Source organism: Dryobates pubescens, chromosome 1 (assembly GCF_014839835.1).
Source record: "Dryobates pubescens isolate bDryPub1 chromosome 1, bDryPub1.pri, whole genome shotgun sequence".
In the NCBI taxonomy this organism is placed as follows: domain Eukaryota; kingdom Metazoa; phylum Chordata; class Aves; order Piciformes; family Picidae; genus Dryobates; species Dryobates pubescens.
In genome coordinates, this window is record NC_071612.1 from 60623015 (window position 1) to 60650352 (window position 27338).

Below are 27338 nucleotides of genomic sequence, written 5' to 3' on the forward strand. Positions count from 1 at the left end.
GTGTGTGATGCAGAAGAATATAAACCAGACAGTACTGAAACTGTGCCTGTCCCCAGGCTACTTGGAAGAGGCAACTGTTTGCCCAGACAGTCAACAACATAGTAGAGAGTTTAGCACGATGTTTTACAAGAGAAGCACAACTGCAGTAGGCTTATCCAGATGGCTGGAACAAGACTAAGCCATCCCTTGGTTACACCCATGCAGACTCAGTCAACTCCAGGGAATTGTGGCTGAGGGCAAAGTTGGGGTCCTGCTCTTCAGAAAAGTAAAGTAAAAAAACCTGCTGGATTCAAGCACGGCTGGCACCAGCTGTGTTACCTAAAGTAAATAAGCTCTTTAGCCCCCTGCCTCCTGTCCCCAGATGCCTTCTTGGGGAAAAAAAAAAAAGGGGGGGGGGGAAAAGAAATTAAAAAAATAAAAAAGAAAGGGGAAAAAAAATTGTCTTTCAATTTCTTGGCAAATGTCATTAAATGGGAAAGTCAACCAAACCCAGATATGAATTGTGTCTTGTGGAGAAGCAGAAAAAAAAGAAACAAAGTTGAGTTTTGGATCCAGGACTTAGTTTGTTTCTGAAGTTTACTACCCAGGGGTTTTTAAACAACACAGCTTCTGAAAGCAGAGCCTTCATTAGGGCAGGAAAACACAACTTAAACGGCCAGGCAGAAAATGGCTGAATTAAGCTCTTTTTTTCCTCTCTTTAATGGTAGTGATTCTCAAAAGATTAAAAGTAGGTTAGGCGAATAATAAAACAGCTATGTTTCTGGTGTCTACCTGACAACAGCTTTTGTGGGAGTGAATAATTACATGAAAATCACTTCCTTTCCACCTCTCTTTGGGATTTCTGTGGGTTGCTAGGCAGTCTCTCTCCTACCTTCTGCTAATGTTACTTACAGACAGGATGAATACAGTATATTCATTACGAGAATGGTGAGCTGAGGGGGAAGAGGACCTAAATACTTGAAGTTTTGTTTATTCATTGCTGCCTTTGGAGACCAACACTATAGCTCAGATTACACATATTTAAATGCTAATTTTCTGAGGCATAATTGTTAGCCAAGTACCACCCTGCTAAAATGGAGCAGGACCTTCCTCAATACAGGAGCCACACCAGTAGTATGTTTCTGTGTTGCCAGCCAATGTTGAAAGTCAGGTGCTGGAGCAAAGCATGCTGAGGTTCCTTCTGGGATTTAGCAGAACTCTTTCACACTCTCTGACTGCTTTTCATGACTGAAATAACATTTGTTATGAGATTGCTTTACTTTCCTGAACTCCTTAACGCAAAACTTAGGAGATAATCTTGATTGTCTTGGTATGATTCCAAAACTTGCAGCCAAAAAAAGCTGCTGTACTTGCCTGTTTGCACAACCATGAGTGCACTCGGAATGGTTAGGGGGCACATGCAGTAAAAGAGAACTAAACACGACCCCCACATCACTCTTCTCTGCAGAGGGCTCACTGGGACAGCAATGGGCTTGGATGTTCATTTCACAGAGCAGGTAAATGTGTAGGGTTGTGGAAAAAGCAATGAACCAAGTGCCAGCCTTTGTGGGTTTTTAAATGTGTCTTTGATTTCCAAACTCTGATTTCAGTCTTCTGAGCTTACAGTTAACTGCATTTATGGTTTTGCCAGTCGGCATTTTCCAAGTTACCTCACTCAGCATGGTACAACAGGAGACAGACCAGAGGTTTTGGATTCACTTCCCAGTCAGCATATTCTGATGGCAGGACTCAAACACACACACTGCCACTCCAATTAAGAGAAATCCCAACCTGGCAAGAGCTAAGGTGTTAAATACCTTGCATATAGCATCATTATTTTATTGGTTTCTCACTAACTGTCTTGTTCACTTGGCTAATCACTGAGGACAGCTAACTGAACACCCCATGTGCACCACACAGCTACACAGCTTTGCTTCCAAATTTAATATCATTACAGAATCACACAGAAGCTAACAACTCCCACCTGTAAAGCTCTTATTTCATTAAACTGTAGTACAGAGAACTAACTAGAAGAGCAGTCTCTGCCTCCTGTTTCACCCACACGCTGACAAGCACAAGGCTCAGATGCGTTAATGCTGGTATGCTTTTTTCCTTCTCTAACCTCTATATTATCTCCATTTTTAATTGGCAGCTCAAACTTCAAGTGGACTCTGGTTTCCAGGGCACTGAATACTCAGGTGACTTCAGATTTCCACAGGGGTAGAGGTGAAAGCCTAATTTTCCTCCACAACATTGTCAACGCAATGACACCCTGCAAACCCGAAGGCTCAGAAGAATGTGTGGGCCACTGCAGGAGCAGCAATGCAGTTAAAGCATGCTTCTGACCTCTGGGCTGTGCCAGTGTCTTTACATTCCCCAGCTTCACTCAGAAACAGCAATGCCCAAGGCAGTTTGGGTCTTCAAGTGATGTAAGAGGAGACTATTACAACCATGAAACCATGAACCATGCTGTCCAGAGAGTTACGCAGTAATAAAGTTAGATCACAAAGAGTAATTGGGGGTGTGTCAAATGGCATTATTGACAGCAGTATTTCAATGGCTGTTAGTTATCTTGTGCTGACCGTTCGAGAAATGTAAAGGTGTGAGAGGAATAATTAAGAGCTAGCTGATACTCCATTTTAAAGACCTTTGATTGAATAGTACCAACCTACCTTATGCCTTGCTTAATTTCTCCTGCGAATTTATAACAAATCCCAGGAATATTTTCATAGGACTTTTCCCATGTTTAGAAAGAAGAAATCTAACAAGAGAACAAATACTTGACCAGGTCTATCTTTACCTGAAAGTCAACACTAGCATTCTAACTTTGCCCAAAGGGAAAAAATCCTATTGCAACTTTATGATGCAGCTTGCATGCTTTCATGTATATCAAGCAGTTACAACAGAATACATATAAGGAGGGACTTATCTCCTGATACTGAGTTTTCCATTGAAGTACATCCCAGTTTTCCATTACTTTAAGTGAGAAGATGACTGATATATACACAAAAAATACTCTAGAGATATTACTCATATTTAAACATTTATGGCCTCATGACAAACATGATCTCTGGGGGGGAAAAAAAGCACTGAGTAGCTGGAACAATTCTTTTGAGTGTGAGTGATGAGAAGAGTACTGTCTTCAGCATACTGATAGCTTGAATTGAGGAATCTGGCAAAATGGAAACCTGTTAAAAATGATGAGGCAAAAATACCATTAAGTCCTGATGTCTCTTGGAAACAGCACTGTTTTTTTCCCTGACTCACTTCTTGTAGTTGCACACCAAATGTGTCACAGAATCACAGAATCACCAACGTTGGAAGAGACCTCAAAGATCATCGAGTCCAACCTGTCACCACGGACCTCGTGACTAAACCATGGCACAAAGTGCCATGTATATAGAGTTCAGACCAGCAGGATGGTCTACAGCGTTCCTCTGTGATGAAGCCTGCTTGTAGTGACAGTTCTTGGTTACTGAGTATTGTCCAGCATTCTGGAAGTGCAAAGTCACTGATTGCTAGAGCATCCACATGTTCCAGCTGAGCAGTGTAACTCTCTTGTAGCACGCCTTAAAAGCATCAGAAGTTTTGCCGTCTCATACACCTGCACTACATAAAGATTTAGGCATTTGGAAGTAAGAGAAGCAAATATTTTGTTCATTCTGTGCATGATCTGAAAAAACACAAAAACTAGCCATTGCCTTTTCTTATCCTTTCAGTTGAGTGTGTATTTTCCATGTCCTAGACCAGACTTTACTAGGGGTTTTGGGGGGCACAAGTGGCACAGTCTGTGTCATTTCTAATAGATAAAGATGTTCTGGGGGTTTTTTTTGTTTTTGTTTTTTTTTTTTTTTTAATAACTGTAGGAAGTGCAGTCAACTAATTTCTAAAATGAGGGTGTTAATTAGTGCTCCTCTCTACTGAGGCACTACCACCAAACGCTCTCAGAATGAGATATTCGGCTGCTCCCGTATACTCAATAATGCCTACAGACAGAGGAGTTCCAGAGCATTCACACTCAATAGTGTTATGGGGCTGATGAGAGAGGCCATTCTGGCTAGTATCTGGAGTATCCTGGATTCAAACGGACATATTTTTAAGGTTTGGGTTTTGTGGTTGTTGTTAGTTTTTTTTTCCTTCAGATATCCATTTGCATAACATTTACCAGTAAGTAGGGTGTGATCATTTGAGGCTGTGCCTTTAAGACAAACAGTGCTGGGACACTCTGGCTAAATGTTTTTGATACTAGAACAAAAACATTCTGATATTCTAAACTAATTTCATTGGTGAATAGATAAAATGCAACTTTAAACTGTAGAGCAGTTGGAATATTTTTTTCTCAGTTCAGTTTGGTTTGGGAGTTGGGGGAGTTTGGGTTTCAGCCTGTTCTCCCTGCCTGTTTCTCTGCGAACTGCTGGAGCTGGCCTTCAGATAAGCAAAAACTAATCCTGCATGGGCTTTTGAAAGCTTTATAGCGATTCTTTTCCTTAATAACTTGCCTTTCTTTCTCTCTAACCCCTTTTTGGGAAAAAAGGGAGGTAGGGGGGAAGAGAGAGGGTTACAGGGAGGGAATCCCTCCTGGGGGAGGGATTTTTGTTGTGTTATTTCTCTTTGCTGTATATTTCTGTGTATATATTGTACATACCTGTATATATTGTGTTATATATAACCTGCTTTCCATATATGCTTGTAAATATATAGCTTTGCTCCTCCGACTGGGTTTAGCTGTGGTTTTCTTACTCTGTGGAGGAGAGAGAGAGTTAGGCCCTCTCTCAACCTACCACAGCAGGGCTTTGAGGTTGGTTTGGTTTTTAGGGAGAGGATGAGGCAGGAGTTTGAGCAAATGTAGTAGGATTCCACACACTCTCAGCAAGATGATTATTTCAAGAGATCTAACTGCTATGACAGAGCTGCTTGGCTGTAATATCACAGTGACAAAACAACTACTTCTCTGAAAGCTTTTTTGTTTGCTCCTGTTACTTTCTTAAGATTCTTATTCAGCATCCTCAAAACCTGAGAAACACTGAAGATGTTAAACAATATTCAGCCCTGACTGCAAATACTGTAAGAAAAAGGCTAAATGTTTTGGGTCCTGAATCATTATTCAAGGAATAATTCAGAAATTAATAGGAAAAAATAATTCTAAACTGTTCTTTCAAGCAATCTTCTTAAGAAAGAAGCTTTCCACAAGATTTCTATTCCTTTCTGCAGTTTAGACACTGTCCAAGTACCAAATGATGAATGCTACAATGATACACAAACCCCGATTGAAGCAGTTTGAGAAGTGTTGTGTGTTGCATGTGTGATTTATTGTTGCAGAATGCTGATCCAAAGGTTTCAGATGGATTAATGAAGTAAATCAATGCCAGATATTGTTCATACCAAATGAAAACTAGAACACACTCTAAACATTGCTAAAAATAAGTGGCATAATCATCCAGAACTGCATATGAACCACTTTTAACATAGAGACTGGAGTTCTTTAAAGATGTGGATTTCCAGCCTAAACCATACTGTGATTCTGTTTCCTCATCTTTGAACATTATACTTGTGGTTTACATAAACCTGCAACTCAAAGACAGACTGACTGTAAAAATCATACCCTATCAGTATTTTCCACTCACACAACCTCTTTATTTCAGTTACTACACTCAGCAGGTGACTTTAAGGAAATTATCTGTCTCTATAAAACCTTAATAGAAAGCAGAGGGTAGCAGTCATAAGAGCAGCTTCCTAATCCCCAGCACTGCCTCTCTCCACCCAGTGCCAAAGGCAAAAAAGCCCGAGGGCAAATTAAGCACAAGTCTGCAGTGTCAGCTGGCCCAGAGGTGAAGAATATATTTCTCCTTGTCAACTACACTGGCACAGCACCATGGGTGGGCACCTCAACATTGGATGCTGGCCCAGATGCTGGAATTGTGCCACTGGCAGATGCATTTCAGAAATTAAGAAACCATTCAAGTTTCTGCAGCATTACCAGTGTGGAGCTCATCTCTCTTTATTTCACAACTTGTTTCTTCTGTTCCTTCTATACTTGGCAATTGAAATAAAATGACTGCAAAAAAAAGACAAGCCCCAACCAAGAGAGATTATTATTCCTATCTTATTTTTTTTAAAGTGGTCAACAACCATGTGTTTGAATGTGATGTGAGCCTGCTTTGATTTTCAAAAGCATTTAACAAACAGTTTCCAAAAGCTCTTTAGGAAACTAAGCATCTGTGGTTTAAGAAACTTGCTGCTAGAAAAACAGTTGGTGAGAAGATAGGAAACACCAAACAACAGTAAAGGAATATTTTTTTACTGTAAAGGGAGGCCACCAATGGAACAATACAATGGCCTGTGCCTCTGATGTTCAGTTTCTCCCCACGACACTGAGAATAAAAGGGTGACACAAAGGTAGCCAGACTAGCAAAGATGATAGTTAAAGAAGTGACCCTGAGTTAACAAGACTAGCAAGATTGATAGTTAATTGTGATGATAGGATTTAGGAGCTGACACAACTGGAAAATAACATTTTTAATAATGCAGATAAAACTCAGTTACACTTCAAGCAACAGATACAAGAAAAAGCAGCTCTGATTTTATCTATGAAATGATGGGTTCTTAGCTGATAATTCTGATGTGGTAACATTATCTTGTATTTACATTAGACAGTTCCAGTTAAAAAAGAATGAGAGGAGGTAGCTCTTCCTGATACACTTAACAGACCTGTAGAACTTGTTGCCAAGAGATCTTTGGGATACTAAAAGTCTTCATGGGGTCTAGGGGAGATCAGAAAACTACATGATGATCTTGAAGGTCTCTTCCAACCTGGTTTATTCTATGTATGTATTCTATGTATTCTATGTAAGAGAAATCCACAAAAAGCCACATAGACCTCAGGAAATCACCAGAGCTGAAAATACCTGGCTGTCCAAAGAGTTCAAGCAACAGGTATCATACATTCCTCTAGGAATTCTCTTAAGTCCACTGCTGGAGACAGCGTACTAGGCTATATCAGCTTTGTTCTAGGTAAGCTTTTATGTAAAAGATAATCTTGTATAATTTCAAGCAAATAATGTATTGATGCTTACTTTGATGCTCCATGTTCTGCCAAAGAAAGTATCACATTGACTTGGCTGTCCATTCCACTAACTAATATCATTTAGCTGTTTTCACACACCCATTTCTAGATTTCTCCTAATCTCTTACCTGAAAATGCCAGTAGCCAAACAAGGACTGTTGTATTTCCACACCTGTATAATTTCTGGGAGGAATTCCCCCACCAGCTAGTGCACAGGATAAGAGCAATGATGAATAGCTGCTAACAAAGGATTAAAGGTATCAGTTAAACTGTGAATCGGTAGGAGTCAGCCACTAATGTGTTGTTTTCTGTCCCACTAAGCCTGTTCTGACTTGCAGCTGGCACATGGTTCTTTTTTCATAGTCTGGACACAGGAGACTGCACCTGCAGAGTGGACACCCTAGGGCAGGGAACTTGCCAGTAAAAGCTGGACAGAAATTCTCCAGCAGAAACAAGCTGGAACCACAGTCTGTGTGTGGACTCTTGTGTTCAATGGTTCACAATTGACCTAGCTGTAATTAATGGAATGAATTTATACTTTCAGCCTCCCACATCCTCTAGCAGCAAGTTCCACCATTTAGTTGTTCATCGTGTGAAATAGCACATTCTTTTGTATTTTTCTAAACCCACTACATCTCCATTTTTATAGACTTTTGCCAAATCGAAGGCAAGCTTCCAGCAGGACCTCCTGAGTTACTGGCTGGCTGCCACACCAACAGGGAATGGAGCCTTGGCTGCAGAACCAGAAGGGCTGTGCTCCAGTTTCAGGTTTGACAGTGTGTAAAAGCTTTCTTCCTTTTTTTCCTCTGTTTTTTTTTTTTTTCTTTCCTCTCTTTTTTTTCCACAAATAAACCAAGCAGCAACTGCCCCAAAGAACTACCATTGCTCATCATAAATGCAATATGGTTCTCTGAAAAACTCTTCTAACTATTTAATTGCCTCCAATACCATCCAAAACATGGCCCAGCTTCCAGCTGCTGTCTACTGAGTGCCTTTACTATAGTTTATTTATTTACTTTTATAAAGACCAGAGGGGAAAATGAAAAACATCTTAAATATTTAACTGGAATGTCTCTAGAAAACTCCTCAACTAAAACCAGTAGTTTATAAACCAATTAAAAGTGCCAAATGACAACTTACTAACTATTGTCATACAAATGCTTAATTGAAGACAGCTTTGATTTCATGCTGCCTTCATAATAATCTAAATATTGCCCTTCCGAAGCACAATAAAACCTTAATGCTTAGGCAGAATAAATCACAAAGACACACTTAGAAGTCAATTACCTTTTTTAAATGGCAATCTCAAAACATGGAGAATTCAGATCTTGTGTAATACACTCCTTCAAATATCCAGGTCAACAATCCAAAATGACAGACAGGAAAGTCTATAAGTTTATTATAATTTAATCATATTTTAGTCACACAACCTTCAACAAAGCTACAGATGTGGCTAATCCCATCCTAGCTCAGCAAAATTTGCCCCAAAGCAGGAAGAAAAGCTTTCTAGTTCATCTACAGGATTAACTGCTTGACTAAAGCATCTTAAATCTTTTCACATGAGAACTGTAATTTTCTGGGTTTATGACTTGCAACAACAGAATGAACAGGATTCAAATTACTATCAAGACAATCAAACACAAGCCTGTTTTTACTTTAGCTGCTTAAGTACAAAGGATACGTATTTGGACGTAAATACGTAGCAGAAGCATGGCTACATTCAACCAGGGCAAAAGTATCACACTGTCCTCTTTTAATTACTGCTCAGGGGGAGACTACAGAAAATGTTTCCCAAAGCAATAAATACCACTTTTATTCTAGTCAGTTAAATTGCATCAAAAAGTTGTATAACATTAGAGTTCAAATTACCTCAGTACAGTGCAATGGAAATGCTCTCCAAAGGTGGTGCTTTCTACTGTCTGTACAGGGAGCCTGGGAGCCTCCCCACCTCGCTGGTCATGGGTCACCATCAGGCTTTAAACCATATCACTCTGCCCCAGGAGTTCTCAGAAAAAACTCTCAGGGCCAGAGCATCTTGGTCCTTGCCTTTGGTGCAGCTTTGGTGTTCGGTGCTCTACTTTCTGCCATTTCATATAATCATGTTCAAACCATAAACAAATATTTTTATCCAGTTGGAATGTAAAAGACAAGAACATGAGGGAGCCAAGGATACACAGAACTGTCTGCATGACAGCCCAAGGAAACTCACAGAAATTAAAAGCCAATAATGTCTTTAAATACCAATTAAGGCTAAGTGAATGTGCCCCTACCCCAAATGACTTAAAACAAAAGCCTACATATTATTTTGCAGTCAAAACAGAACAGTAGTTCTAGGAAGAAAAAGAACAAACTTACAAAGGTTGCCTCACACCTAAACTTTCAGAATATCAATTCTGTAGCAGCACTGCCCAGCAGTTACCTTCTCAGTGAGTGTCTGCCACAAATCCATACATATTTATTCACTGCGGTCTCAAAGACTCCATATTCACAAACAGAACTCTACTTCTCTGTCCCATAGCCTCTTCCTCCTTGAATTTCATCAGTGATTTAGTACCGAGCAAACAATAGTCACTAACTTAGGCATTTTATAGAAAATCATAGAATAACCAACTTCAAATTCATCTCTCTGATACTCTTGTCTTGCACATAACTCAGAAGCCTCTAATCTTAAATGCAATGGACCACTCTTGCAGCCTCTGCAATAGACAGCAAGACAAAATGCCTTCCAAGAAAGAATTTCTCTAGTACTTAAGGGTATATAGAGTAGCCACTGACTTGGACAAGTCTCATTCTGAACATAGCCACAGCTCTGCAAACTGGCAGGGCACCACTGTGTAAACACAAAGATGATAACTTGGTAGGTACTGGCTGATTATGTGTTTCTGAGTTAATTACTGATGAATGGTAGCTGGAATTTGATTGGAACCAGACCAAGAGCCTGGCACTTACCCAGGATTACATGCCAAGAATCTCTGAGGCTTCTCTTGCAAGCTTACAGCAATAACTTATCCAATCAACCTCAGGTTTTCAGAATTTTTTTATTTTATATTTTTTTAATGGGCATTTTGGGGTTTCTGGTTGATCTCACAAGTCACTGAGACCTCAAACAGGCAGTTTAGAAAAGTTACATCACTATGGAAGGAGCTACTAGCAACATCCAGCTCCATAAGGGGCTCAACAGAGATAAAAACCAGAATGAGATCCCTAGATAATGTTCATAAATAAATGCAAGAATAGAAGGAGAAAAGCAAAGTAACAAATCAAATTTGCTTTAGACCTTCAGGCATAAGCTTCTCATCTCTTTCCCTGTGACAGATTTGTCTTGAAGAAGTTAATCTGGGAAAAAAACTTTGTACTGCTGGTATCCCAGGCTTATTTTAAATGCTTATCTGAAATGTTCAAAGAGCTGGTGTGCGGGTAGGTATTTTTCCTCATACACAGCCAGAAGCATGGAGTGATATATAGGCTGTACCAACACACAAGCAGCTTTGATGTTGAGTCTGTTCCTCAGAATAACTTATTGCATGTTTCCCTCTGTCTGAAGGACAACTTGATTCTGCCTGATACCTACAGTCTAGAGCACTCAATACAGCAGGACAGATAGAAGACAAAAAGGGACCAAGGTTTTATTTCTTCCTTTCCCACTTGCTGCCAATGCACTCAAATCTATATACACATTCAGTTCTTCTACTTGTAACTCAAGTGAAAATTTAAGCCAATATATTAAAAAACCCCACAACAAACCACCTCTCTTGGACTTAAAGAGTTGTGTTTGACAGACTGGGCTGTTTAACTGCTGGCTTATTCAGTGATGATACAAATTACCTGAAGCACTCAAAATTCTGCAGGTAAGTGGAGTTGTACTAGAGTTATCAGTGGTACACCAGTACTGATGATCATTGGCTGGTCAGCCTCAGAACATCCAGAAGAGTAAACTGGCTCCTGTGCTCTTTAACCTCTGCCTCATTTACTCAAGCTGAGGGACATGTCTCTGATCTGGCTGTAGGACTGGTAATTCCAAGTGCTTTAAAGAATTAGTGCAAAAAGAAAATGTATAAGGCAGATGATGCAAATGGTGGATGACAGAACTGCACTTCCAGGACAACTTACTTTCTCTATTGATCAAGGAGGCAGCCACATAAAAAGTGAGAACTTTGCTTACAAATGCCAATTATATATGTAACATTAAATAAGACAGCTCTGGCCCACTGTATCTTTGTTGTGAAAACCAAGACACAGAACAAATAATTTAAGTTTGTAGTTCTTAGTCATGTCAACTTTTCTGTGTTCCTCCGTAAGACAGTAACTCACTGAAGGCTAGTACCTTAACTGTATCTTTTTCAGGTGTTTCAACTGTTGCAATCATATTCCACCTATGTTCTGCTCACCTTCATGGATGGATAAACAAGTTCATGTAGATCTGTCTCAAGCTGCGCCAGGGGAGGTTTAGACTCGAAGTGAGGAGAAAGTTCTTCACCGAGCGAGTCATTCGTCATTGGAATGGGCTGCCCAGGGAGGTGGTAAATTCACCGTCCCTGGAGGTGTTCAAGAGGCGATTGGATGTGGCACTTGGTGTCACGGTCTAGTCATGAGGTCTATCGAGACAGGTTGGACTTGATGATCCTTGGGGTCTCTTCCAACCTTAGTTATACTGTGATACTCTGATACTCCAGGCTGGGAAAGTACCAGCTTTCACCGGACCTTTTTGTCAGCATCCTTCAGAGTCACCATGTTGTTTTATTATTTTACATGGAGGGATTGAAAGTATTTTAAAAGCATGAGTTGTTCTTAGACTGACAGGAAGCGTATACCCAATTGGTGAATTTTCGTAAACAAGCCACTCAATGTTCACTAAAATGCTGCTGTGAGCCTGGTTCTTTCTAAAGGGAGACTGGGCAATGAAAAACCTTTCTTTTATGCCACAGCGCTGGCAGAATTTTAAAGCAAAACTCAGTTCAAGATAACAAAAACACTAGAGTCACTTGGGAATCGTGTTCAGGACCTGCACCTCTTGACACCAAGGGGGCTACTGAAAGTATTAACATTGATGAAATGTTTAATTCTGCAGAAGAAGGGAGATTCAGTTTAATTTACACTACTTGATGAAACCTGTTTTGTTGGGTTTTTTTCCTAAGCCAGATTTTGTTTCAAAATGTAATAATAGTAAAAGGAATAAAGGAAAACACCTCTTTAAAATAAAAACACTTTTTAAAGTTCTGGGCTGTGTGAGAGCTTTTGTGTTTAATCCACTAAATTACCAATATGTGAACCCAGGACCTAAGTGTGAAATCGCCAGGAACCAGATGCTGCCTCCTGTTCTTTACATATTCAGCCGTGGTTTCTTGATTCAAATGTCCTCTGAAAAGTTCAGATGGGCTGACAACAAACAAACAAATGCCAGATCGGTGAACCCACATCCCCAACTGCATCAACATCTGATGATTTCCTGCCAAGTTTGTAACTAATTTACTCAATGCCTTTTATTGCCTCCCTTTTGTGACGGTCAGATGCTTTCTTTCCTTATCCTTATTTACAGTCCTAAGCTGAAGCAGTAGTGTTTGGTTGGCACTGCTGTGACAAACACATGTTATTGCCTCTCTTTTCTGATGGCATAAAAAGAAATTCTTACAGCCAGGATCTGATGCAAATGATCACAGAATGCTCAGCTTATTTGAGCCTCAGTATTGAAAGTAGTTGTTTATAAACATCCATATGGGAAAATACGTTAACATATGGAAATCTAAGACTATAAATGCAGTTCAGGAAAGTATCTTTAAAAATATTAAGTGACCTTTGCAGGAATTCCTGTATTACAAGATTTTCTAGAATTTAACATTAACATAGGAATTTGTTTATTTTTTCCCTAAAAGACACTGATTTCAGAGGAAAGAATACAAGCTCTATGCCCCAGTCCTGTAATGCATCACAATGAAATTTGAAGTTAAGAAAGAATGTTGGCTATCCCATCCGGTCCATGGGCAACCTTGAAGATACAGCCCTGGTGTGTATATATTTGTGTGTGTGTGCATGTACAAACATTTTATAAAGCATAAGGAAGAGGCAGTTATGCAGTGCTAGCTCAACAATCAATCTAGTTTCAATGGCCTGAACAAAAACTATACTAATACTCTGGAGTTATCCTTAAGGAAGGAACAATCACAAATTCAGCAGAGACCTTGAGAGTAGAAAGCATTAGAAAGTCACAGCTGCCAAGTCACACATCTTATCTACCCAGTTTGTTTTCCTGGATATGAACCCTTGCTGTAACCTAGGGACACACAGCTTATTTTCCCACCTGTGTTACAGAATGGTGCCTTCAACTGCCTTCAGTCAACTCCCACTTTCTCTTTCCAGTTTCCCTCTCCTTATTTTCGATCACGTTTTTCCCCTCCATTTCCCATATTGCCTTTGCAAATAAATCATGTATACACACACGTGTCATACAAACTATATGCTAAGCATGGTAAGAAGAGGGAAGAAAGAGCAGCAGAAAGGCACTTGTAGTTTTAAGATGCCTACATAGCCCACAGCTCTGTGCAGTTCCCAGCTTTCTTACATTGTACTGGAGGAAGGCACCTTTTCTGCTCTTTTCTGCCTCCTCCTCATTTTGGGTTTCCATTAGCTCAGAGAACACCTGCAGTGAAAAAACTTCAGCACCAATCCCCTCTAGACTAATTCTGAGGAAACCCCCAAACTCCATTTACTTAGGTAGAGACCTTTCCAGACTCAGAGTCAGCTCCTTGAGTGCGACATCTCCAATAGCAGTTTGTGGGGTGCACGCAGTACAGTTGAGCAATTACTACTTTTCTGCTCTACTTTCTTTTTGTTCTTCCAGTTTCTGGAATGGAAATAAAGCCTCAGAAATGTCGGGGGTGGGGGTGGGGGGGGGGTGGGGGTGTGGTGGTGGGTGGAAAACATTTTTGTACAGATCTTGAAAGAAAAATTTTTAGGCCCACTCAGTTTTCTGAACAGGAAATAACAGATTTTTGCACATCATTCCACAAGTGTAACAATCTCCCCTTTTTCACTCTTCTCTCCTTCCTCTGGAATAACAGGATTAACAAGAATCCAGTTAGCAATTCTTAAAATAGCTGTGTATTTCCAGTGCCTTCATTTACATGGCATCGTATAACTACTTGTGACTGTCCCAGAACTAGAATGGAATATTTATTTGCTTCACTTACTGGCTATCCTCATTGTGCCCTTATTACTGCCTCATCATTTACACCCATATATCATTTCATAGCTCCAGTATGATTTTTTTTTATTTATTTATTTTATCTGAAATAAATTTTTAACAACAGCTTTTCTCTTGATTGGAGACCTGACTTTTAGAGGAGCTGACAGGCTGGAGTCGTTGATAGTACTCACAGGTCCTTAAAAGTTCCTGAGAATTTTACATACTTTTGGCACAAAAATGGTCATCAGGTTTATCTGGTGCTTCTTTTCAGGTACCATCTTGGTAATCAGTGAAAAGTCTGCCCCTGTTATGCCAACACACTTAGCTAAAGTGTGGATCCTGTCTCCCTCCAGTGGCATATCGCACTGCCCATAACCTCTAACTTTCAAGTGCCATTAGAGCTTCCTTGAAATTCAGATGATATCTCTCCATGCCAAGGTTGTTAAGAAGTTGCTGGGATAGCTGGAAGAGATCCCATATGGCCTAGAAATCCCAAAGAAATGACAAAATAAGTCCATTCTTTCAACAAGTCTCATCTAAAGGCCAAAATCTGCTATTGCCTGCTGAGCTTTCTGTTGCTTCTGTAGCAACAGCAAGAAACACAAGGGAAAAACATGGGGAGAAGGAGGTAAACTGTTCAGGTCTTGAAATAATTCTCCAAACCAACTTCTGAAGCCATATTTCTTACATAAAAGTTAGTAGTCATAATGTTATGCTGTTGAAAAACACAGAGTGGTACAACTGAGGCATGGAAAGGTATGTCACATTCCCCCATACACACAAACAGTTTAGCAGTGATGTAGCCAGTTTAGACCTTGCCTTTCCTGCAGCATACTTAAATACTCATCAAATCTTTGCACAGGGCAATGATTTGTGCAGTGCACAAATGCTAAGCTGTTCCACACATCACTGAGGGTAATTTTTTGTCTTGGCAGAAGCCCCTGAATGCCTTCAAGACCATGCATTTTGCAATGGATATGCTTAGTCTCCACAGAGTGGACTCACTGCAAGACAGCAGTAGGTATGTTACTCTGAGCAGAGGAAGTGCAGCGTGCCCTCAGGCTTGCCTTCGGTCTGCCTCTGGGGAAAACAGGAATAGTATCCATCCCAGGAGTGACTGATGGCTGTGTTAAACACCTCTGTCCTTTCAGCACAAGCACTGCATCACAGCAATTTGTTGGTCTTGCTGTCCTTGAAAACCACATGAACAATGTGTAATGCAAAAGCCACAGTGCATGGGAAAATGAAATAGTTCCTTGTTACAGAAATTATAAACTGCATTGTTGGGCCAAATGTTTCTAAACATTGAGCCAGTCTATACGCTCTGCTTACCTTACAATTTAAAATCCCAGCAATCTGTGATGATGGTGCAAACAGCAGACTTCTGGAAAGAATTCATCCTCTTCCAATTTAATAAGTTTGAGTGGTGATTACCACTTAACACTGAGTGGTGATTACTATTAACACCAACATGAGAGACTCGCAACCTGCAGCAATACCTTTTTCCTTTCACAGAAGGAACAATTTGATATTTAGTTTTCCATATCAGATGAACAAAGACTGTTCAAAGACACATGTGTGAAGTGGGAGTTGTAGTTGCATAGATAGTAAATTCATCTGAGAATTTTCATACCTACAGCCCTTCCCCAGATTTCTGGCCTTTCACTCCTTTTTAAAGTCACTGCAAATGCATGTGCATAACAACTACCTGCTTCAGAAAGTGAAGATGGAGCAAACAATACAGAGAACAGAAAGAAAGTGGAAGGGGAAAAAAAGAAAAGTCAGTCCCACAGCTGTTCACAGCACTGCAAGAGCGTAATGGGAGCTGGACATCTTCCTCCTCCCATGACTAGTGTTTTTTCCCAGTTCACTGTCTCTATTTTTATTTTAATAGCTGCATCAACTCTTATAATGGTCAAAAGTGTAGTAAACTGCTGAAGGCTGATAAGGTTTAGGACAAATAACCTGCCTCTGAACCCTTTTCTCAAAGGCTTACCATGCAGCACAAAGTTTCCAATTTGACTGCCAGTTTCTCACGTGGCAAATTCCAAACAAAAGCATTAAAAAAAAAGAGTCCATCAATTAGATATTATTGGACTGCCAACATATGAAAATTCTTAGGATACAGTTTTAAGGGTAAATAATGCTTGGATAGATGCAGTACAGACCTAAATGCCACTATTCAGGAATCCATACAGTTACCTCGATTTTATGAGCATGAAACCACCCAAACATCAAGTAATTTCTAATTATTATTATTATTATTTTTGAAAGAAAAGTGAGCCCTAACATTTCTGTTTAAATGAAGCCGTTTGCTCCATTTTCAAAGCAAGGAGAGAATTTTGTTTCCTTCTGCATTTGAACACAGGCTTCATCCTGCCTCAAGGTGGCGATGCAATTGTGATAGTCGCTTGCTTTGAAGGCTGCCCGTAGGAAAACTGAAGCAATCTGGGCTAATTCTTCCACTAAGAAAAGTTCAGGGTAAAGAATCAGGATGGTATTACTGCTGCACATCTCATTGCTGAAGCAGCTCTGCACTGTTAAACACTGGAAATAGAAAGCAGTTGGAAATAAAAAGCTTTTCCAGCTTGGGCTTCAGAACAGGAGTTAAGAAAATATTATCTCTTGATTTATAGATTATTCCCAAATGTCACTCACACATATACAATTATACTGCACAGCAATTGTTCACTGTCTTTGAATGGCATCTTTTTAGAAATATGACATTATGCATATGTCTAAACATATCAAGGTGATGTCAAGGCAGGAGTGAATAACTGGAAAAACTAACTCATGCTATACCTGAATGTTAAAAAGTATATCATTAAAGCTACAATTTTTAGGCACACCCACTTTACCCCCCTGAAAAAAAACCAACAAATAGATCAAAAAATATTACTGTGCCTTTATTCTAAGTGATTTTCTACCAAAAAAAAAGGGTAGAAATCAAATCAAACATTTTCCAGTACAAACATTTTCCCTGAAAGAGACTATCTGATGTACTAAGGTGTTCTTTTTCTGTATAAACACACAGACCATGAAAAGTTAGTTCAGTGCCACACAGGAAAATACAGAAAGACAGTCACTTTCAAGACAGACAGCAATAAGAGAGTCATCTTTGTGCTATAAAACTTAAGCTGAAAAACCGGCATTCTAATGTGAAGCTCATTGCTGTGCATTCGTATTTTGGCATTTATTTTCAACAATGAAGATCCAGTGGGCTACAAGCTAGTGAATCATATTTCAGTGCCAGGAAAATTTATGGGGAAAGTCCTTCTGAAAGACATTTTCAGGCTGGAAGGAGTACCCATAGGAAACACCTGGAAGCTCTGCACAGCCATTTGCACAGTCATGGCTACCTAAGAGTTGAACAGGCATAGGTGACCTGCTAGAGGTGAATGGTAGAAATGTTTCTGCCAACAGAAATTTTACTGAAATTTTAACACTTTCCCACTGCAGATAAAAGATGAGGGAAATTTTAAAACAATCCTAACTGAGATGGCTCAGATTTTCCTGTACCTTACACGTAATTTGTCCTGTCATTCGTATCATACTTAATGGTCACATTGGAGTATATAAGATACAAAGCACAACCTGCATTCTTTCCACATACAGATATGTTCTCACATGTTATTCAATCACAAAACCCCCGTTAACTAAATTCATTCAAGACTGTGCTAAGTACCAACTGTCCAGAAGAGAGCCTAATTCTGTGTTGACGTGTTCATCACTACAGATGCTAGAATGATTATCTTCATTAAAACAATGCCTTTTTTTCCCCCTTTTTTTTTTCCCCCTTTTGGTGGGGGCAGGGGGGCTGTTGGTAATAAAACCCCAGGAACTCAGCCAGTTACTAGCATATCAGCACACAAGAAACAGGGTGACTCTGTTTTTTTCCTCATTATAAGAAACCACTGCTAGAGCAGGGTTTTCATTTACACGCATGTGTTTTCCAGATTATTAATTACAATACTACTTTTTGATGCATCAGACTGGCATGTCTGCTAGTCCCTAACCAATTCAGCTTCTGGATCTACAGATGTTTGGGAAATCCCATTATGAAGAAAGTGTTTTACTTGAAAAGGAGCCATGAGTACTGCACAGAAGCACAATTATGTATTAAGTTACTTAAACCTGTTGAGGGATAACCAGAACCATACTCTGAGTCAGCCTTGTGTACAATCCCCACAACAATCCTATTAACTTTGTAAAATACTTCTTTTGTGTCAGTTATAACTCAGGAAACACCCCTTATTTAAGCTATAACAGTGCCTGTATCTACCATATTGGAGTAGAAGGACATGTTTCAAGCCTATTTGAGCATGAAGGCTTTAAAGATCTTATTATTGATGAAAAAAAAAAAGGCCCTTCTGAAGCATAAATATAGTACTCCAGTATTATAACAAAAAGCGCTTGGTACGAGCTCACAGATATACAGGACAAAATAGAGAATTTTCAGACCAAAGAGATTCGGTCTGCTGAAAAGATAGAATATAATAATTAAATGGAGAACACGGCACTTGAAAGCTAAGAGAAACGGAACAAAACAGATGAATAGCTGCTTAGAAAGCTATAACAAACCATGAAATGCAAATTACACAAAGACAAAAGATTGAAGAACTTCAAACTAAAGTGAGCCTTGAAGAGAAACTTAATTTATTTAATCCACAGTAAACACAGTTGGCTCTGTGGTGCACATTCCCCTTTCCTAACGCAGACACATTAGTCTGGGACATTACTTAGACCTCCAACCAAAAAGGAAAACAACTTCTGCCAGTACATGTGTTATGCTTTGATTTTGGGGAGTAAATTCAGATAAACAGGAGCAAAGATGAAACTGGAAGTGCAAATGTCAAGGTTACTTGAGTTATCCTACACTTGCTCCTTAGCAAAAAGCTCTAGAGCAAATTGAGGAGAGGCTTATGGAAGAGGATAGTTTGGTAATGTTTAAACAATGGTTTAAACATTAAGTTTTGGTGTCCCATAAAATCTAATTATTAAAAGTTGCAATAAAGCTGAACCAATTCCATTTACTTTTTCTTTAATACACCAAGTTCTGCCAAATTTTAAGACTGAAAGGCTAAACTTCTTTTATTTCTTAAATACTGCCCAGAGATCCTGCTAATAACTGAGCAATGTGTCTTCAAAATTTGAATAGATTAGTGTCAACAAAATAAATCCAGAGGAGCAATTTTTCCACACAAAAATTAATTCTCTAAAACAATTTAATCACATATACTACAGTTAAATTGCCTGTATTATTGTTCCCAGTCCGTACTATGGTCTATTTTACTTCAGCTTCTTTCCTACAAGAAGTTGCTTAAAATACTAAGGCTGAGAATACAGCAACGTGTCAGTCAAAGTCTCATTGAAACAGGGAAGAAAGCTGGCTTGTTAAAGCAATCCATCAAGCATTCCCAAAAGCCATTCTAGTATCAACTGAGTTATATGTGTGGGACAAACAGATACACGCACACGTGTCTCAAATGCTTTGTACTCCACAGACTGCTTAGGCTAATACCATGTGCTTTGGAAACTGCCATGGCAACAACGTATTGCCTTACAAATGGAACCAGTATAGTAAATAGGCATATAAAAACCTCTTGTGCCCTGACAATGATGTTGCTTAAGCTTGCATGCCCTCCTTCAGTGACAAATAGTAGCAAGGGTGTAGGTGGCATGTGAAAAATCCACACACAGGGCAGAATCCTCTTGATAGGCCTATTGCACACAGCTGGACCAGTGGAGGGATGGGCACTTAAGTTGCAGGACTACCTCCCACTCAGACTATGTGAATAGACTGTGTAGGTGGAAGAGTCATGGAGTAGTGGAAGAGAAGAGTACTCAGTGAACACTTCTTGTTTAGTCAATGGATAAAGAGATGCCAGAACCATAGAGTGTAGCACTAGTTAAAAGCAGACAAAATAAAGAGGTACCAACATGTTCTCAGTATGAATAGGGTAGCCAAATTTCTTGTATTTACTAAAATGGGTTAAGATGCATGAGGTTCACTTGAAGATGGACTGCCTTGCTATGCTGCAACATAACAGACTAGCGTATCAAAGAGCATGTCAGAGTGTCCTTCTGGTTTTCTGTTATTGTGCTAATTTCTCAGGTGAACCCCAAGAAAACTAATCCCTGAAAATCCATAGCACACTGACATTCCAACACCACCTCCACAGCTCTACTTTCACTTCCTTTCTTTCACTTCACTTTGTCTATGCTGGCATAGAATATGGAAAAGTCCAAAAGTGGCAACAATTAATTTCCCATCTAAAATTTTCAGTATTTTAAATTACTCTTTTCCTTTGCAACAGGTTTGTTTGCTTTGGGAGATTTTGTGTGTGTGTGTTTGTTTTTTGCAGAAATATTACTTGTTTAAAGTGAACATGAGTCAGTCATTTCAGTCACCTGAAGGAAATTACCTGAAGGATGCACTCTATTTTCTTCTGTAACAAAACAACATTCTCAGCAAGCAAAGGCGAAAAATAAAAATGTTATGCTGGCACATTTTTAGTTAGCAGATTCATAAAGTGTATTTTGATGAATATTCCCAATTTTCCTTTCTATATTCATCTCAAGATCCCTTTAATATTGTAACAGCTTTAGGAGTGACACTGTGTAATGTCTTTTACATTGTCAAACCAGGTAAGTAAAGTACTGTTTGCACCCTGTCAGGTTTTGCAGAGTTTGTGTCATTTTCTCTCTTCAATATCAGACAAATTATATATAGTAAGTGTTTTATTGTTCTCATCTGTCACTGAAAAGAAAAATCAACTTAATCCAGTATTCAACTCCACTCTGGAAACAATAAAAAGAGAGCTCCTAGTTTGAGTACTTAATACCTCCTTGATTGCATATAGCCTTCTGCTTCCAAGGCAACAATTATCTGAAGAATTCATTTCTCTGCTCATTTTGACTGAGATTTAGATTTGGAATGAGCAAATAGAATAGCTAAGTGTCAGTGAGATTTGTTCTCATTCAACAAGCGGCAATACTTTTGCCCCTCAGTGGCAGAAGCAGCAACTGCAACTGAAGACATCTCAAAAGTCTGGTTTATGGACCAAGGTACTTTTTTACTACAAGAATAATATATTCCAACACACATAAGCACCAATGGCTTTAAGGTCCTATCTACAATTCCAAATCTCTAACAATGAGCAAATAGCCAACAATCACCTGTAAAAACTTTGAACCCAGGAAACTTCCAAATTTTACCAATCTGAGAAGAGAATAAATACGTGGACCATGATCCTACCTGTGGGTCAGACAGTCGAGAGAGGTCAGGGTACAGGTAGAATTTTATCCCCTCTGAAGCACCTGGTAATGTTACTCCACGAATCAGAAGAATCATCAACATGATATAAGGGAATGTGGCTGTTACATACACAACCTAGCAAGGAGAAGAAAACATTAGAAAAATATTGTCTCCCAGCTGCAACAAAACCATCTCCACATCCATTTTGCTGTTAGATAAAAACCAAATCCTTTTCTGGAGGAAAAGTGGTTTCATTGCCTTTGTTCTTGCCAGCTGAATTTGTCCTTCTGAACTACTCTATGGAAAGGTAGGAAAGGTCAACATGTTTTTATAAAGATTGGAACATTCCCTTCAAGCATCTGATTTATTCTTTGTGACAGGTGACCAGAAACTATATATAGTGCACCTTTATACTACACCACATTATATTCCAAACACAGAGGAACTGACCTGTATTAGCAATTAATTAAAGGCATGAATTATATAACAACACATGGAATGAATTCTCAGTCACCTAGCAATTATTAAAATGTCATCTCTCGAGGCTGCTTTGCCTGCATGCCTGTGTTTGAAGAACAAACATTTCATTAAGCCTAATAGTTAAATGCTATGTATACCTGCTTACCATTTGGGATAATAACATTATCACGCAAAACACCTTCAGGTAAAATTCCTGAGTTGATCAAGACCAGCAATTTCTGTTTTCACATATATGGCCACAGTTCTTTTTCCAGAAATCTTCATGGGAAGCAATTGAGCCTTTCTGGAAACCTGAAAGAAGTTAGACTTCCCCAAGGAAAAACTGAGCATAACTGATTCTATGTTACAGTCACAAACCTGAGACCAGTATGTAACTATTCAAACTTGGAGAAGGATTAAATGGTAACTTCCATGTCAGTATAAATACAAATTAAATTATCAATTCCATGTCACTACAAATATTTCCTTTAAATAAAAAAAAAACATACCTCAACTCAACTTAATTCTCTATAGTCATCTGTGCTGGGTAGGTTTAAAATATTCTGTATGAGATTATATACTTCTGCCTTGCAAATGCCTAGACTACTTAACAAGCTTCAAGAATGGGCCAAATATTTTGGTGAAAAATATGTGTATAGCCTTCAAAAAACACTGATTTTATTAGATCTATTTATTATATATATTATTCAGTTTATTATCTGTCTCATGGCTCTGTAAATGAAAGGGATAGAGCAGAAATGGCTCTCAAACATTTTCATGTCTAACAAACAGAAATAAGCTTTTCAAACCATGCTGAGTACTTAACCCCAAACATGAAACTATCTCATGTGAGCTTCTGGTACACTCAGAAATGGAGGGAACTTTAAAAATCACACTGCAGATCTTCAAACTTGTCCACCTGTCCAAGACATATTTAGGTACGTTACTCTTCCTGACCTTAACAGCATCTACCTATCATTGAGGTGTCAGATAATTTTCTTAACTTCTTCTAAATCAATAGGTGTTTTTAATAGAGAATAGTCAACAGATATATCCATTTGATGACAGGAAAGGTTATCTGATTATCTGTTCTAACATTAAAGAATAACATTTCATTGCATCATGCTTCATTAAGGACACGAGTTTGTAACCTGCTATCTTGTGCATCCTGCCACTACCCTGAAATTTTGTACATCAGTACAAAATTTTGTAAAGGCAGATTTCTTCCCAGCTTCCTTTGGGTGGATTTCCTCACTTGGCTCCATCAATGATGAGGTTTCTTCTTCTACACCTAAGAAAGGTGTGTGGTTCAGTTCCTTTCATGCAGGGCTTCTTCCTTTCCTTCAACAGATTTATCATGTATTTCTTCTACATTTTTGCCCAAGTTAAGTCACCTTCACTTGAAACTCTGAGGCATGATGTGGCCAGAGTGTTCAGAAAAGCACCTTTTCATTTAAGACAAGAATTTCAACAGTCCCAGCAGCCGAAGTTGAACTTCTGCACAGTATCTGTGCTTTAAACAGACTTGGTATGAAAGATACACAGTAGGTCTGGTCTCAAGATCTTTGTAGTGCCTTACTCATGAAATGATCACATAGACACCTAGATAACTTTATAGCTAACCTTGAGTGATACAGACATCTAAGTCCCTTAAGGTTTCGGTATTTAAACTTCTAGTACTTGAAACTTAACTTACTTCCAACACTTTGCTACTTAAAGCTCATGGCAGTCAATGAAATATCTACTTTCAGGATCCATGGTCTTAATGCACTTTCACTTAAGCACCTAAGCAGTCTTAAGAGTTATTAGATGTTCCAGTAGATGTTTCTCAACCTACTTATATGTCTAAATAACTTTGCAAATCTGTGTTTCAACTGTATTGCAATAGGAGAACTTGGTACAAAAAGTAGAATGCCAAAATTTTTTATTTTGTTTCCAACTGCTTAAACACTGGCATTGCTCTGACAAGGGTTTAAAAAAAGCATTTTGAGCATTGGAATGCAAATTAACATACCAAGCAATTATAGTCAATTAAACCAGGATGCAGTGTAATTAGAAACAGTTGTGTTCATTTATATTCAGAGAGGTCTGATGTGGTGAAAGAAAAGAAAACAATTCAGGAAACTTTTAATGCCTACAGATGTGATGATGATACTAATAATGGGGTTTGATTTCTAAAATGCCTCATACTCCATCACCTCAGGAGCCCTAGAGATGCATGGTGAAATAAGCCACTGATGTGCTGGATTCTATGGCATTAAGTGGCTCAACATACTGGGAGACCGGAACACCACCTACAAGTGGTGATGCTCTCTCCTCTATACACAACACATAGCTGCTGCAGTGCAGGAGAATCTCACAGTTTTAGCAGCCTCATCAGCTGTATAAGCACTAACATCAATAAATTGTCACCCATGGCAGTTGGCTCAGGAAGGATGTATCACTCCAGTTTTTCTGGATATCTGCTTTGGTATTTATGGCCAAAATTGCTGAGCCAGTTGCACTATATTTACGCCCTTTCTGAATGGTAAACGCAAAAGAAGGAGAGTCCTTATTTCTTTAAGGCTGAGGAACAGCTACCCTCATGATAAAACTGTGCTAGAGGTAGTGTGTTCTAGTAATTGTAATAGTGTTAAGAGGTGTGGGTAGGCTATGGAAGGCATTTGGAAAAGGAAACAGAAATCAGTTAGGTGTAACTGAAAGCCCAGATGGTTCTGTAGGATTACAGTCTACAGTACAAGAATACCTTTACTCTCATGGGTATAGAAAAAAACCTCATCCTTGGTGAAGCTGAGTGAGGAATTATACCCAAATGAACCTGGAAGAAATATGCCTTTACAAAATTGTTTACTGATGTAATCCATTTTGCAAACAAACTAAAAGTGTTTAATTTCATTTGATGCTCCAGAAAATTACTGGCTTGCTAATTCACTCCCCCTAAAGTTCTCTGCCACTTTTTTAGACTATAAACACAAGTAGTATCCATGCAAGAATCACCAGCATTTCACTCCAACTCAGTATTAGAAGAGTTATCTAGAAAATAAGCATGCTCTGCTCATCCTTAATTTTCATTTAGTGTTTTCAGCTCATTGGTCAGTCATATAGTTGACAGTGTGGATCCCAGAGAACTAGATTAATACCACCAGCTTCCTTTGTTGAGGGAACTGCTGAGCAATCTTTAGATTTCAGTGACATTACAAGGTATGTTTCACAGGAGAAAGGACAGACAACTTTGCCCACACTGATGTACACACCTGTGTGAAGAAACTGCTTGGGAACCCAGAATTTGGCTACCTGCATGATGTGATAGGGTATACAGCAATTTTTGCCCTGCTTTACTTCTACCTTCCTAGAAGTTAACAGCAAATAACATGCTGAGAGATTTTATTTTGCAGACATCATTGCATATTGTGAAATTCCCCATACAACATTGTCAGTCCTCTGCTGATATGATACTACATCATCCATGGACATACAAATGACAATTGAAAACAAATTTTCTTCACATTAATTATATTTAAAGGAAAGAGGTTTAAAGCACTATAAAGGCATGACAGCTGTTTTGTAAGGGATTTTTTGAGTATGTCAAAGGTGTGTGGGGGGTGGAAATCAGTCTAGAGCTACCTACATTTTAAAGCTAAAATTTCATATGTAGAAAAAGAAATTAAATGAAAACTCAGGTAAGCCATTTGTGTGATTTCTGACTGTGTGTGTTAGAATCATCAAAACTGGTTTTGTTTGTTTGGGTTTTTTTTGGTGGTGGTGGTTTTGGTGGGTTTTGGTTGTTGTTTTTTTTTCTGTTTTCTCAGCATGATCTTCTGCCTTGTTTATCTATGGAGGGAAATTTGCTCCAGAATAATCTTGTGAACATCCTTAATCAGATTGCTTAGAAACTGTAGAATTTCATCTTAGGTGCTAATGAATCACGTGTGAGTGCAGTTTCACAGCTTTGAAAATTTAATAGGATTTGATTAAAAAAAAAAGTCAGAGGAAAAATTCACTAGGAATGCAAGATGAGCTGGGAAAAAGGGACTAGGGGAGGACATTTAATGAAGATATGCTAGGACCTTGTTAGATACACAGTGATCATAGGAAGAAGGAAGTTCTACATGACACTGTAACAGCAGAAGAAAAAGAAACACTTCTAATATGACAACATACTGAAGTCACTGGCTGCAACACAACAAGATCACTTTCTAGTAGAGCTGTGCCAGTCCTTATTTTTATGCATGTGGTGTTGAAGGCAATAAGTAAGTAAATAAAAGTCTGAGTCAAGCTGAAATAGTTTCTTCTACAATGAAATGAAAACTCAACTCCAAAATTCATTTTGAGCCAATAGAAAAGAATTATATTCCATTCTGTTTTGGTTTGGCATTTTTACTGAACGAGGGGAAAGGAGATACCTCTTGATTGAAAAGGACTTTAACCAACCAAAGTCATTATTTATAAGATGCATTTCAATATTAAAAAAAAAAAAAAGAAAGAAAAGAAAAAGGAATGGCTTTTCAATTTTTTACTTAAGCCAGAATTACTATTTACATTAGATCTGACTTTAGGAACTTTTCAACACTTCCTGTTCAGTTCTGGGCTCCTCAGTTTAGGAAGGATGTTGACTTGCTGGAGCGTGTCCAGAGAAGGGCAACAAAGTTGGTGAGGGGTTTGGAACACAAGCCCTATGAGGAGAGGCTGAGGGAGCTGGGGTTGCTTAGCCTGGAGAAGAGGAGACTCGGGTGACTTTATTGCTCTCTACAACTACCTTAAGGGAGGTTGTAGACAGGCAGAGGTTGGTCTCATCTCCCAGGCAACCAGTACCAGAACAAGAGGACACAGTCTCAGGCTGCACCAGGGGAGGTTTAGGCTGGAGGTTAGGAGGAAGTTTTACACAGAGAGAGTGATTGCCCATTGGAATGGGCTGCCCGAGGAGGTGGTGGAGTCACCATCACTGGAGGTGTTCAGGAGGAGACTTGATGGGGCGCTTGGTTGCATGGTTAAGTTGATTAGGTGGTGTTGGATGATAGGTTGGACATGATGATCTTGAAGGTCTCTTCCAACCTGGTCTATTCTATTCTATTTCCAAATTCCACTTCACCAACACACTGTGTTCAAAAAAAGACCCTGCCTACCTGTAGCCAAAGTTTCAAAGAGGAGGAAAGAGGAAAAAAAAAAAAAGTGGTAGAAGTTTTGACTCAGTGCTGAGTGCCCTAGTGCTCAAACAAGCTTTTCACAGAGAAACCCAGGAATGCAGCTAAAATCGACAAGCAAAGAAACAGTACCAAATGCAGACACCACCACTGCACTGCAGCAGCCTACATCCCAGACTTAAGTGACTGAACAATTCACTTGGGATGATGAGCTCTTTCTCCCCATAAATATTCCTTAAGCAGCATCAAGTTTTCTGA

The 27338-nt window shown here is 39.1% G+C and overlaps 1 protein-coding gene across 1 annotated transcript in view; it reads right to left on the reverse strand.

Annotated features, from left to right (window-relative positions):
• SLC6A11 (solute carrier family 6 member 11) overlaps window positions 1–27338 on the reverse strand; it is a 102279-nt gene that overhangs the window by 31319 nt on the left and 43622 nt on the right. The window contains exon 7 of the mRNA XM_009907623.2: window positions 21481–21615. Within this exon, the coding sequence (XP_009905925.1) occupies window positions 21481–21615 (135 nt within the window). The remainder of the gene's footprint in view (window positions 1–21480; window positions 21616–27338) is intronic.